We start from the raw sequence: 13,381 nt of genomic DNA, 5'->3' as shown, positions 1-13,381 counted from the left end.
CACACTTTAAAAAAAATGTCACGATACTAGATATTCCTGATCTTTACTGACTCAAAAACAATTTCACACTGTGTTTCACGTGAATGCTAAAGTAGATACATAACAAAAGTGAGATCAGCAAACGTAAAACAAACTGATTTATAAAATGACCCCGCGAAAAAGTGTTACCTGGGTCAAACTGGGCTGAGACGCTAATTAGAGTAAGATGTTGTTAAATCTCAAAGAAGAGTCAGAGACTGTTAGTGCGGCGACAGCTGGTCCCTGGTTGGATCGGTGGCAGGGACTAAGACCAAGATCCTTATGATCCCGACCTGGCCACCAGCACATCATCATAAGACTGTACCGGCCGGGTGTTGTCACCCACAGCTCCGTGATTGATCCTGACAGTCTGCGTTAGTCCCTCTGTCCTTGTCTCGTCCTCCACTCGGGTATATTTGGAACAGGCTGATCATCAGTCTGATCCTGGAAATGTACCCTGCATCAACCTTCAGCAGGCTCATCAGACCTGCCGCCAAGACCTCCAGCAGCACTTCATAGGGAAAGCACGGAACCTCGCAGAGGGCGGAGAGATCCAGGCAAATGGGGGGGGGGGGGGGGCGTTGTTGCAACCATCTCCATTTTGTGACAAACACTTTTAATGTGAGGGTTGATTGTTCAAGACAAATGATAGTTTAATAGACAGTCCTGCTGTTTTGTCTTGTGGATTGTGAAGCAGCCTGACAGATCAACAGAACAACAAACATTAACATGTAATTATGGCTGCTTTTCTTTTGGATCAAATCCCCTATTAAGTGATGACTGAATTAAACAAAAATGAGCTGCAACGATTCCTTGCGGTGTTTTATCCTCGCCTGCACGTAACTATCTTATTGTCTCATTCAAGCATTGATTTGGTCTCAGCTGTCAGTTCAGCAGAAACACAGCTGGGACGTTTTCTGGAGCCATAGGCAGAATTTGATCTCCTCACACGTCACCCCACACCCTCCCTCCCCACCCACCCTGCTGCCCCTGCCCATAAACCAAGTCCACCTGCATTCATAAAAAATAAATGATTGCCATTATCTGCTCAATAAACTGCAATGATATTGATAACGTACAGTGGGGGCTGTATTAAGAATGTGGTTAATTGAACATTATTACAACACAATAACAGGCATTATGGATGGATATAGATAGCTAGATAGCTAGATAGATAGAGATAGACAGATAGATAGATAGATAGAGATAGCCAGATATATTATTATGTTGTTGTTTTTTTTCCTGACAAACGTCAAATACCCCAAGGATGTTGAGATTACGTAAAACTATTTAACATCAAAATTATTGCTGGTTAATTTTACTGCAATTGATAAATAGACTCTATCAATGAATCATTTGATTCTCATGGAGTATTAGTTTGTAATAGGTATATCACTTTGAGATTGCTTTTAGCAATGAAAAGTGCTCCATAAATTAAATGTATTATTATTATTATTATATTATACAAGGGAGTCACATTTTGACTCGCAATTTTTAATAACCACTTGTATTATTAGATTTTTTTTTTTTCAATACTGCCTCGTTCGTTTAAAATATCAAATCAACAGAGTGCATTTAAATCCCCAAATAAAGTTGTTTTCTTTCTTTCTTCCTGAACCTCTCCACTTCGGTGATGTCAGCGGTGGATGCGGAGCGGCCAGTGAACGCACCACGCCTGTCTGCTCTCTGGTTACAGTATGGCGGCCGGGACTTGCGGCGGAGGAGGAGGTGAACTTCTTGCAGATTCCTCCCGGAAAACCGTCGGAAGGCGACGGCTATAAATGTGGAAGACCCGCTGCGGGGGAGAGAAAAAAAACAACCCAAAACACCGCGACGACGACAGCGCAACTTGCGGCTTGTACCACGCTTCTTCCTCCTCCGTCTCTCCGCTGGATGATAATCGGGGCTGGTGTGTGATGCGTGAGCGAGCCGCACTCAAGAAACTCCCCCGATTGCTCCGCGTCGGTTCCTGCCCTGACTGTCAGTTAGCCGGCTAGCTGCTCGGTAACTCGCCGCCTCCTTCCCCGCTTCATGCTAACGGTCGCTCGCAGGGCTCCGCAGTAGCCCGAAACGACGGGGGCCGGCTCGCTTGTTCCACTCGCCCCCGGGCGGACAGGGATGGCATTTCGCCCCCACTCGCTACGCGGACCGGTCGAGAAGGGCGGGGAGAAAACAACCGAGGACCCGGGTGATAAGTTTGTCAGCACTCATTAGCCTAGCCTAGCCTAGCCTAGCCTAGCTTGCTGGTGCGACGCCAGAAAACGTTGGCGGACAGCTCGCGCTGCGCCTGTCCACTTGCGGAGCTAGCCAATTAGCATTCGAGTTTGCGCCGGGAGACCTGCTAATCCCCCGGTTCATCCCAGCGGAGTGTTTCTGAAGAAGCCCCCCCACCACCACCCTCCTCTGCGCCGGCTAAGAGAGCAGGAGGCTGAGCTGAGCTGAGCTGGTTGTAGTTGGCGAACAGTGTTGTTGCCCGTCAACGTTATTATAACAACAACAACAACAACATCAACTCATGGTTGTTGTTTTTCCGGCTCTCCGTCTTGCTAGGTGTGCGCTAGCGGTCGTCAGAGGTGTTCCCACGGAAGGGGAGTGGTGACGTGAGGTAGCCGCTAAGCTAAAGGTTCCATGTGTCAGGGGCGACGGGGCCACTCCGGACGATGACGGGCTGCGAAAGACGGAACTCTCCACAGATGACACTTTACTGAACAGCCGGGACGTGTGTGCGAGCCGATCGGCCCATTGGGGAGTGAGTGAGTGAGTGTGTGTGAGTGAGAGAGTGTGTGTGTGTGTGTGTGTGTGTGGGCGCCTGTTAGCCTGCGAGACGAGACGCAACACGGCGAGAAAGCGCGCAATAATCGGTGTCAAGGTGTCGTTGCTTGCGCTGATTGGGGCCTATAATCGATAGTCACTCTGATTGGAGGAAGTGAAGATCAAGCGTGTGTCTGTGTGTGTGTGTGTGTGTGTGTGCTTCCCTTCTCCCTCTTCCGTGCTGTTGGAGTTTGATGGACGTGGGAGGCTGTTTGCCAGACTGCCAGTGCTGCCCTCCGTCATGCATGTCTTGACACATGGCACCCTGCTCTGTACATAGTGCCTGCCGCCACATATAAGTTCGTTATGTAGCTTTGGGTGGACACACAAGTCAGCGGGGAAAAAGGGAATGTCATGTCTTCTTTGTACCCCGTCGCCAGGTTTGGTTATTTCTTTTTTTTTTCGTGTCTCTCAGACACGCACACGCACACACAGGAGATTCTCGTTGGAGCAGTGCAGCCCCGGGCCGCGCACAGTGGACCATGTTTGTTAGTCGGTGCCTAGGAGCGTAAAAGAGGAAAGAAAGACTTAAGGAATTCTGCCCGCCAACACACGGGCGCGCAGATATTGTACACTGATTCACGTTGGGGGGGATTGCGACACACAGCCCGCCACTCTGGATCAAGAAGACGTCACCCTCGTGTCCGGTTGGAGTAACACTCTCAAGCCCAAGTCAATGCCGTCGGCGCTGGCCGTGTTCACCTGCCGGCCCAACTCGCATCCGTTCCAGGAGCGGCATGTGTACCTGGAGGAGCCCGTCAAGATCGGCCGGTCGGTGGCTCGGTGTCGCCCGGCCCAGAACAACGCCACCTTCGACTGCAAGGTGCTGTCCAGGAATCATGCCCTCGTCTGGTTCGACCACAAGACCGGCAAGGTAAGGGGACCGCGGCGATCACGGGCTGACTTTGATTACTGTTGTTTCTCCACAGGAGCGGCTCTCAGGTCAATTGGGCGGGAAAATCTGTGTTTTGTCCTTCAAAGAAAAGTCAGGAATTGAATTTTCCCACAGTGGGAAAGCCGCTATGATAGTCGCACAGGCTGTATCTTCACAACAATCACCCTAAAAGGAGTCTCACACATATATTTACCGGCGCTGTCACAAGCACAAACACGCTCGTTTACTCGACTGAACCTCGCAGCAAGACTTTCTCCCTCGTGCGAACTCTGCCCAGACCTGAACAACCTCAGTTTGTGCGTTCAACTTATGCGCGTTCAAGGGGAAACGTCAAGACTCTTGTTGCTGTCTGTGGACATATCCAACAACAGTTATCCAAGTAGAGCACAGGAAATGTTTCTAAAAACTCAAGGGAACATGCGTAGAAAGACACAGATGCTGTTCCTCAAGCTAGGAAAGCCAGAAAAAAAATGGAGCAGCAGAAATAAAGTCTGCATCAGTTCTGGATTTATGTCGCACCTCTGCCAAAAAAAGATCTCTCCTGCGCGAAGACGTTCTACCCGTATCTCTGCCTGATTAACGAGCACGAGTCATGTGACTTACAGGTACAAACTCCACACGAATGACTGAAATACAACAAATACTTGACCCGTCTTAACCATGTCAACGTATACTGGAACTTTCCACTCCCAAAGCCCTTCAGAACCTGTTTAGGTTGAGATCCTGCCTCTTGTTTTTCTGTTCACACTTTACCTTTACAACCATGGAGGATGGGACACAAGTCATAATGAATATGAGCTACTCTTAAAGACAAATTGTTTTGTCTGTGTGGGACATTTTCACAGGTTTTTACAAACCTCCACTCCACAAAGATTCAAATGCAGGGTCTTATTTTGATTCGTAAAACACGTTGTCTTCGTTTCACGAAATAACTCGAAAACAACACATGAAAAAAAGGCCAAACGGTCGCGGCACCGAATCAAGGAGATACACAATAAATTCAAAGCATAACTTACAGACAAAAGAGATGTATCACATCTGATAAACCGCGGCCAACTTGTGTCCAGACAAAGACATACTGAGCCTTTGACTAGAGATGAAACAGTATGAAAATTGTAATAAAAATAATAAATTGTTATATTATTATTTCTATAATTGTACAGGAACCCAAATCGACTGCAAAATTTTAAATGCACAAAAAGGGTTGTTTAACTACAGATCGTGTCATCACGTTCATTACGCGGAAGCAGTCAACGGCAACGTGTGTCGCTTTTCTCAGGAATAAGTGACACTGAAAGCTTCGGTTGGCACTGGCGTTTGCCACTTTCCCTCAACTCTGAACTCCCCTCGCACATCAGGCACTGAGCTGAAAGTTAACTCGCTTTGTCACAGCAAAGTCTCCCTCTGCACATTCTGCTGACAAAGTGGACCACCTTTCCCTCAGCACACCCTTATTAAAACTAATAACACCTCAGACTTTCTTCCTCTTAGAAGGCTGGAAAATCTGCCAATTTGAGATGGTAATAATTTTACTGGGGCCGTTTCATCCCTGCCCTGAACTAAACAAACAAATACAGCCCGACTGTTGTTTCATTAAAACCCAGACCTAAGTGTGAGATCTGAAGCCGACGGCTCAAATCTGTGTGTTGTAACATCCGTCGTTGTGTGGCTGCACTGCCTGTAGTTTCATCGTAGAACAGGTTGAACAGGCTGAGACAGCCGCACTGTGTGTGTGTGTGTGTGTGTGTGTGTGTGTGTGTGTGTGTGTGTGTGTGTGTGTGTGTGTGTGTGTGTGTGTGTGTGTGTGTGTGTGTGTGTGTGTGTGTGTGTGTGTGTGTGTGTGTGTGTGTGTGTGTGTGTGTGTGTGTGTGTGTGTGTGTGTGTGTGTGTGTGTGTGTGTGTGTGCGTGCGTGTGTGTGCGTGCGCGAGCACACAGCATAAGCTATTTATAACGACACCAGTGGCGTCATCCTTTCCTCTCTTCAGGGATAAACGGACACATGGATTGACCAACATGCTCACACCACCAGCACACTCACGCCGATCTATCGGCACCTTATGATTCAGCAGTGTTTTGGAAATAGAGTGAAACGCGGGATCAATTATTTCTTTTGTCAATGATTTATGACCGGAGTTTTTTTTTTTTTTGCCCCGGCAAAGGGGCCATGCTGGTTCTTCTCTGAACCGGTCAACACAGTCAATTAACTTGCAGTACAACGAATCTCCACATTCTTTAAATAATTGTCAGTGTGGAATTAATCACAGTAGACACTGTATTTTCCCCAAATGTGAAAGAATCTACGACGTTTTTTTGGGGGGTGGTTAAATACTTTAAGATGGGAAACGCTTAACAAGGCGGGCGGACAACATTAAACATCTACTAAATTAATTGGTACGTTTAAATTATCACAAAGTGAATAGGGTTTGGTAATGAAATCTGTTGTCAATCGGTCATTGGTTCCTACCTGGACCAGGTCACAACGCAGCTTCCGGTGCCTCATTTCGGTTCCTGAGAAATAGTTTACTGAAATAGTTGCTTTGCTTACAGGCAACATAAACACGCAGCCACGTTACACATTACACTTATCTTTACTGGCACCGGTATTGGGAAAAACCCTAACGATACATAAACCTTAGAGTGAATGTGGGGCTAAACATTCTTTAACCACAGGTATTGGGGACCTGTGTTGGTGTCATTACATTACATTCATTTAGTTAATGCCTTTGTCCTAAGCTACTTACATTAAGTGCATTCAACCATGAAGGTATTACCCCCAAAAATGCAAGAATCATGCGAGTACATTAGGGCTGCAACTAGCGATTATTTTCATTATAGATTAAGCTGTCAATTATTTACTCGATCAATCGATTAGTTGTTTGGTCCAAAAAAATGGTGAAAAATCGTGTTTTCCAAACCCCGACATTTTGACTTTTTTCACCATAAAAACTACTTGAACCGATACGTTGATTATATAAATAGTCAACGTATCCGAAACGTTGCCGATTATTTAGTAGTTGCTTACTAATCGATGAATCAATTAACTCTTGCAGCTCTAGAGTACATAAACATTTATCAAATTGGGAAAAAAGCGTCAAGTTCTCAATTTCAGTATTCATATTTTTATATATTTTTCCCCCTGTTTTAATGATCTTTTTTAATCATTCTGCTGTCAGTTCTAAATTAAATGCAAAAAAATGCCCCAAAGTTATAACGTCTCAGAGAAACGGTGATTCAATGAAAATAACAACAAAAGAATCACATTTTACAATAGAGATACTGAAGGTATGAGACACACACACACAACTTCCACCTGGGTTGCCTAACCAATACCTCAAAACTGTAGGTTCCTCTTGCAGTAAGATCTTTGTCACGTGAGTCAGCAGTTTGAAATAGTTCAAAACCAAAGCAGTTCAGGCACAGTATTGCCGAGTAGAATTACAACTCGGGAACAAAAAAGTTGAATAAAATCTTTATTGCAAACTTTTTTGGGGCAATAAACCCACGCTGAAGCGTATGTCTTTCTGGTGGTTCTGGTGCTCAGCAGTTCCCACCTCCATCTTGTCTGAGGAGATATGTGTGTGCACTGGAGAGAAACAGGTGGGATTCTTCCCATGCTGTGATTGATGAACCAATCAGTCGGCTCAGCGATCCAGCAGATTGCTCTGTTATAGATGTTATTCTGTACATCAGAGTGGCATCTAACTCCTGCTGTGACACTGCAAATGCCCCTCACTCTTCTGACGGCACAGTCTTGTGTTTGTAGATTTACCAAAACCTTTGTTTCTCCCACCGTTGCTGCAGGAAAAAAGCAGCACACGACATGCAGGTCGTCACTGTTACGTTTGGTCCGTTTTATTGTCTTGCAGCCAGACTGAAATAGGATTAAGGACTGTGACCCGTGACATGGTGATTACATGCTACGTACTGTAGCCGATCTGATGTCACGACCTCCTGCTGGGATGGTCTTTGCCTTGATGCCGACTACTGTGAAGGAAGGATGGACTAGTTGACATTTAGCACAGCTGGTGGGATGGATATCTGAAGGGGCTTTGAGGAAGAAAATAAAGAAGTGTGCCACCTTCACAGGAAGGTCAGATAAAAAAAACAACTGTTAACTTCTCTGACCGTCAGATGAGACGTCACCTATCGTTGTTTTACGTCTTCCTTCCTCAGTAACGTAGAAAAGATCGAGATGTGATTTAGAGATGTTGTAAATACACGGCATGTAAAATATGCCACGATCCAGAGACTTCCCATCACTGGATCGGTTCCACTTTTAGCTCTTTGTGTTTATCATCACTGCTGCGGGCGACCAACCACATGTCAAGTGCAGCGAAGTTTGTTTACATTACAAAAAACAAGACAAAAAAACTAGCAGTACTTTTATGGTATGGACTCATGGACTGTCGGTACAAGACAAAAACTGTTAAACGTATTGAAAACCCTTAATTACCACGGAAACACACACTGTAGTTTATTTAGCCTCAACCACACACATACACACACTAGAGCAAATGTGTATAAATTCGCTGCTGAAAATTGTCCCTCTACAAATGCACTAATTTCTCCTGTTTACTAAACAGTTGACTACTGTTGACTCAAAAATGCAACAACATATATATGTTTTAGTTTAAGAGTTATATCTTTGGTTAAAACTACTGGGCCTGAGTGCAACAGACAGAGGACTGAAATATGGACTGATTGATGCGTTCAGACCAAAACGCAAAGCGAATTTTCCACGGGATGAGATTACATACATAGTCTGTGCGAAGACGGCAAACTTTGCTTCACTCATGCCGGGTGTTGCTGAATTTCATTCGTTTCACCCTCTCGAGTATAAATATTTGAATGCGAGCGGAAGATTTGCGTGACCAAATGGCGCGAAAGCCGATTAGCGCTGAGATTCCCACGACTGAGTCCGAGTCTGAAAGAGAAGTAATGCGTGAAAACATAAATGACCCCGAATAGAACAGTACAATGCAGAAAAAAGTGTGCATCTATGTTTACATTTTACATCAAATACATTATAGTGTTTATTTTTTTAATTCAAGTTCTTTACATTTGGTTGTATTTGTGTTTTCTTTTTATTCATAGTAATTCATGATATAGTTTATGGTTAAACTAAAATATCAAGCCTCTATGACATTTCTTTGTCATAAAGGTCTGATAACTACATCTTAGTCATCATGGACTGATTAAAACATATATCGACGTACAGTAAGATGTGCAGTAAGAAATTACAGTAAGAAAACTACACACAATGACAGTAAGAAAACTACACACTTGACATTTTAGAGCGTTGGCTTCTAAAAAAAAAAGGTTTATATTTCTCATGAAATGGTGACAAAAAGAAGTGTAACTTTTGTTGTTGGTGCCGTATAACAGGGGAAAGCCTGCTCCTCAAAACCTTGAGATTAGGGCTGCAACCAACGATCATTTTCCTAATCGATTAAACTGTCGCTTATTTTTTATCAATTAATCGATTAGTTGTTTGGTTCATAAAATGTCATAAAATTGTGAAAAAAATTAAGATTGTTGCCCCAATCCCAAGATGATGTTTTGTTTTCTCCACACCAAATATATTAAGTTTTACTGTCAGAGTAACAAAGAAACCAGAAAAAAATTGAAGTTGAAATTAAAAGAACTCTGACTTCCCCCCCCCCAACATCTACTTTAACCAATCAATCGATTATCCAAATGGTTGGTGATTAATTTAGTAATAGATTACTAATCGATTAACTGTTGCAGCTCTACTTGAGATACTATCTAAGAAGCGTGCTTGGAATTGAGACAGGACAGTTATGTGACTGTCATTAAACGAAGCAGCCTGACGGGACACCAGTCAGAAACCTCTTCACGGCCTGTCCGTCACTTGGCAGTGTGCTCAGGCAGATAAGACCAGATTGAGGGCTCACAGTGGCGATCTTCTGTAATGCATCTGTATCACTGGGACTTCTCCAGCCAGCCAGTCATTCATCCAGTGACTGTTTACACAGAACCGTGACACGTGCCAGTTCACCGGCTCAGACCGAGCTTTATCCTTCTAGCGGACATAGTTGTAACACACGTTTGGTTACTCCACATGAACAGCCGCTGACCATGAACATGAAAATCAACCAGTGTAATGCATCTGGTCAAATTCAGGTTTTTAGTTGCAGTCCCTGTCCTCCTCCAAAAAGTGTTTTTGCAGACAGTTAGCATTAGCAGTTAGCATCCACGAAAGGACGGCAGGTTTGTCAGCAGACAGTTAGCGCTTGCATTAGCAGTTAGCATCCACGAGAGGACGGCAGGTGTGTCAGCAGACAGTTAGCGCTTGCATTAGCAGTTAGCATCCATGAGAAGACGGCAGGTGTGTCAGCAGACAGTTAGCGCTTGCATTAGCAGTTAGCATCCATGAGAAGACGGCGGGTGTGTCAGCAGACAGTTAGCATTAGCATTAGCAGTTGGTGAAAGTTTTATGGCCGAATTTCTCCGATGTTGCCTCTAGCCATCATGTTGCGCACATTGTTCCAAAGGTCAACCTAGCGCGAGCAGTTGTGGTGGGCGGGGCCTGTGTTTTTTGCATATCATGAATATTCACATTCTCAGAATTCCTCAGTGAGGGAGAGAGAGCGGACGGTTTCCAGACGCATTTCAGAGTTAAAAAAAACAACTGAAAACGTGACCGGAGGGGTTCTTTAAAGATGAAGCAAATTCATTTGTTTTAAAATTGCAGGCAAACAGTGAAATGCTGAACTGTCCTACTTCTTGCTCTTGTTGTTATTTTTGAATGTTGCACACTGCTGCATCAGTTGCTGCTGTGTTACCAATGTCGGAGCTAAATTTGTCTCTTGTCCTCCAACGTTTCCCTGCAGCATTTCTCTTTTAGGCCAGCGTCACGTTTGCTCCGCTCTCTCTGCTGCGGACAGTTGAGAGTTGTAGAAGTGAAAGGAATGCAGGGGAAGCCCAGCTCACTGCGATCACAGTGTCAATGAATGTTTCATAAGCTGCATCAGCTCGAAAAACCTCATGACTTTTAACAGGTGTAAATACCAGTCGGCAAGTAGAAGCCTGCGCTGCACCCTGCTTGGGGAATATCCCTCTCGCCAGATAAAAATAATAAAATAAACCTACTATATACTTCATAAAGGTTTCTTGTCTTGTATACGGACTGTATTCATCTTATGCTATATACGCGATCAAAAACCTGCCACAGGGAATGCGACGCGACGTGCACAACAACGTGTTGGTGGTGTGGAAATAGAAAAGAATGTGATTTTACTTCATTCTAATTGATTTATTTTAAGTTGTATTGACTGATATCATTGCTTTTAGCAATGAAAAGTGCTCTATAAATGAAATGTAATATTATTATTATTATTACTAATCTAAGAGGCCGATAACCGATATTTGTAACTGATATTTGTCTGCTGTAAATAGGTTTCAAAAGGCGTCAACATTTAGAATTAACACAAAACTTAAAGCACATGTTTAATTCACAGAACCTTTCAACATGACCTTGACACACAGTGCAGGGAGCTATGAGCCGCATTATTCTGAAGTTGAAGAAACAAACAAACAAACATACATGGACGGCACATTTCTAAAGTCCAGACAGAGTTGTGACAGCGGCTGCATCAGAGCCAAAGCAGCACATTATAAAATGGAATTATCTCATCTGAAAACCGGCTTGCATAAAATGGCCGATACAGATAATCATGAAAATGTTGAATATCGGCTCGACCCCTAATTATAAACTTTAGATTCTCTGCCAGTTTCACATGTTACCACTGGGGGAAAAGAAACTCAGCGAGCATGAGAGAACAAGGCGGCGTAACGGTATATATAACAGCACATTGTCGAAAATTCTGTCACTGACATGTTGCACTAAACTTGTCTTTCACCACGTACGTTAGACATAACTTCTTGCTCTGGCTTGTGTGGAAGTTGCGAAATGTCATGCAAGCACTGCGGCACTGTCCAAATGGTTCCACAGTGTTTGAAATACATTTGACAATTAAGTTCTCCTCTATTTTACTGTTGTTTTCTACCAACTCTGTATATGGAAGTGATTATTGCTATTAGTGTTGTTTGGACCCTTTGACAAACAGATACATAGAGAGAATGAATGACATGGAACTTTTTTTATGATCTAGTTTGACAGTCATAACTGAAAAAGAGCACAAAATAAATTCATCTAAGGGTAAATGTTAGAGCTCGACAGGAATTGTCTTTCTGGGGGGACGGTATTGAAATTGGGGTGGACAAGATTTCTGATACGATACATCGGCCTATATATATATATATATCTGTCTCTGATTCCTAAGATGTCGTTAAATGTAATTGAGGCTTGATATTTTAGTTTAACCATAAAATTTATCATGAATAACTATAAATAAAAAGAAAACACACATACATCCAAATATATAGAACTTGAATTAAAAAAAATTGTTTGTCCATACAATAAAAGATTTCAAATCGGTTAACATAAGCGCTGTGAAAGGCTCATATAGGCCAATATTATCGGTCAACCGATACATCGGTCTGCTTCGAAACATATGGATATGTCTATGATATATAATATATCGGTCGGACTCTAGTAAAAGTTCATCCAGCCAAATGTGATTTGTGTTTTCACGAGACCCGCAACAGTTAATCGATTAGTAATAAAAATTACTAAATTAATCGGCAACTATTTTGATAATCGATTAATCAATTCAAGTAGTTTTTATGGAAAAAAAAAGTTCTCTGATTTCAGCTTCTTAAATGTGACTATTTTCTGGTTTCTTTGCTCCTCTGTAGACAGTAGATAAAATATCTTTGGTGTGTGGACAAAACAAAACATCATCTTGGGGTTTTGGGAAACACATTTTTTTACCATTTTGTGACAGTTTATGGACCAAACAACGAATCCATTAATCGAGAAAATAATCAACAGATTAATTGATTATGAAAATAATCGTTAGTTGCAGCCCTAGTTTCGACACTACTCCATGAGCAGGGGAGGGGGGATGATACCGTTAGTTTCGTAGTTAGTTCAGTCACTGTTTCCTCCAATGGAAAGTTCCTTCTAGTTTCCCTGGCTGAAGTTCCTGAATGCACCTTAAGTATCAGATTGATCTCTGTCCACTTCACCTGTGAAAAAGAAAGTTTGAACAGTCTGATGGAGTCTGTTCGAAAGCTGATATTAATTCATTACCATTGGTTTTCTCTCTTTAGACTAACAGTGTTAATAAAACACTTTTTTATCGCACCATCATGACTTTTCCTTCTTCAGCGTGATCGATTCATTCCTTAGCACAGTGTGGAGAAGGTCCCACGCCTCAGTTCCGGGTCCTGCGGTTTGACCGACTCATTAACATCCAGCCGCACAAAGGAGCCTCATATTTGTACGGTCAATAATTATTCAAACAAATTTCAGGGCTGCTGCTTTGTTTGCCCTGTAACTTTACACTTTATCTAGAGGTTATGACTTAATGTTGACACTTAACTGCTTTCATGAAATCTTCTTGTTTAATGTTTCTAATGCAGGCCGCACATGCATGATTACAGTTTTGCCTAAATCCCGTCGTCCTGTCATTGCTTCCCTTTTCTGGCTCTGCATTGCTTGTTATTTGTATTATGTCAAATAATTATTAATAGTACATTTTGCCAAACATTAGAATAAGCTTTGTAAT

At 43.1% G+C, this 13,381-nt stretch overlaps 2 protein-coding genes across 14 annotated transcripts in view; both read left to right on the top strand.

Moving 5' to 3' along the window:
• The window catches only part of LOC118308749 (NACHT, LRR and PYD domains-containing protein 12-like), a 988,189-nt gene that overhangs the window by 265,547 nt on the left and 709,261 nt on the right, over positions 1-13,381 (top strand). The gene's annotated exons all lie outside the window — the stretch shown is intronic.
• Positions 1,684-13,381, top strand: part of slmapa (sarcolemma associated protein a) — a 48,352-nt gene continuing 36,654 nt past the window's right edge. For 6 of the 12 annotated variants that reach the window (XM_035630122.2, XM_035630120.2, XM_035630121.2 and 3 more), the window contains exon 1: positions 1,685-3,703. In XM_035630122.2, the coding sequence (XP_035486015.2) occupies positions 3,506-3,703 (198 nt within the window). In that variant the 5' untranslated portion in view covers positions 1,685-3,505. Of the gene's footprint in view, positions 3,704-13,381 lie in introns of all 12 variants that reach the window. The other 6 variants (XM_035630116.2, XM_035630114.2, XM_035630118.2 and 3 more) reach the window with 2 other exon arrangements.

Source organism: Scophthalmus maximus, chromosome 6 (assembly GCF_022379125.1).
Source record: "Scophthalmus maximus strain ysfricsl-2021 chromosome 6, ASM2237912v1, whole genome shotgun sequence".
NCBI lineage: Eukaryota > Metazoa > Chordata > Actinopteri > Pleuronectiformes > Scophthalmidae > Scophthalmus > Scophthalmus maximus.
Note: the sequence above shows the minus strand (reverse complement) of the source record. Positions and strands in the feature narration are given on the sequence as shown.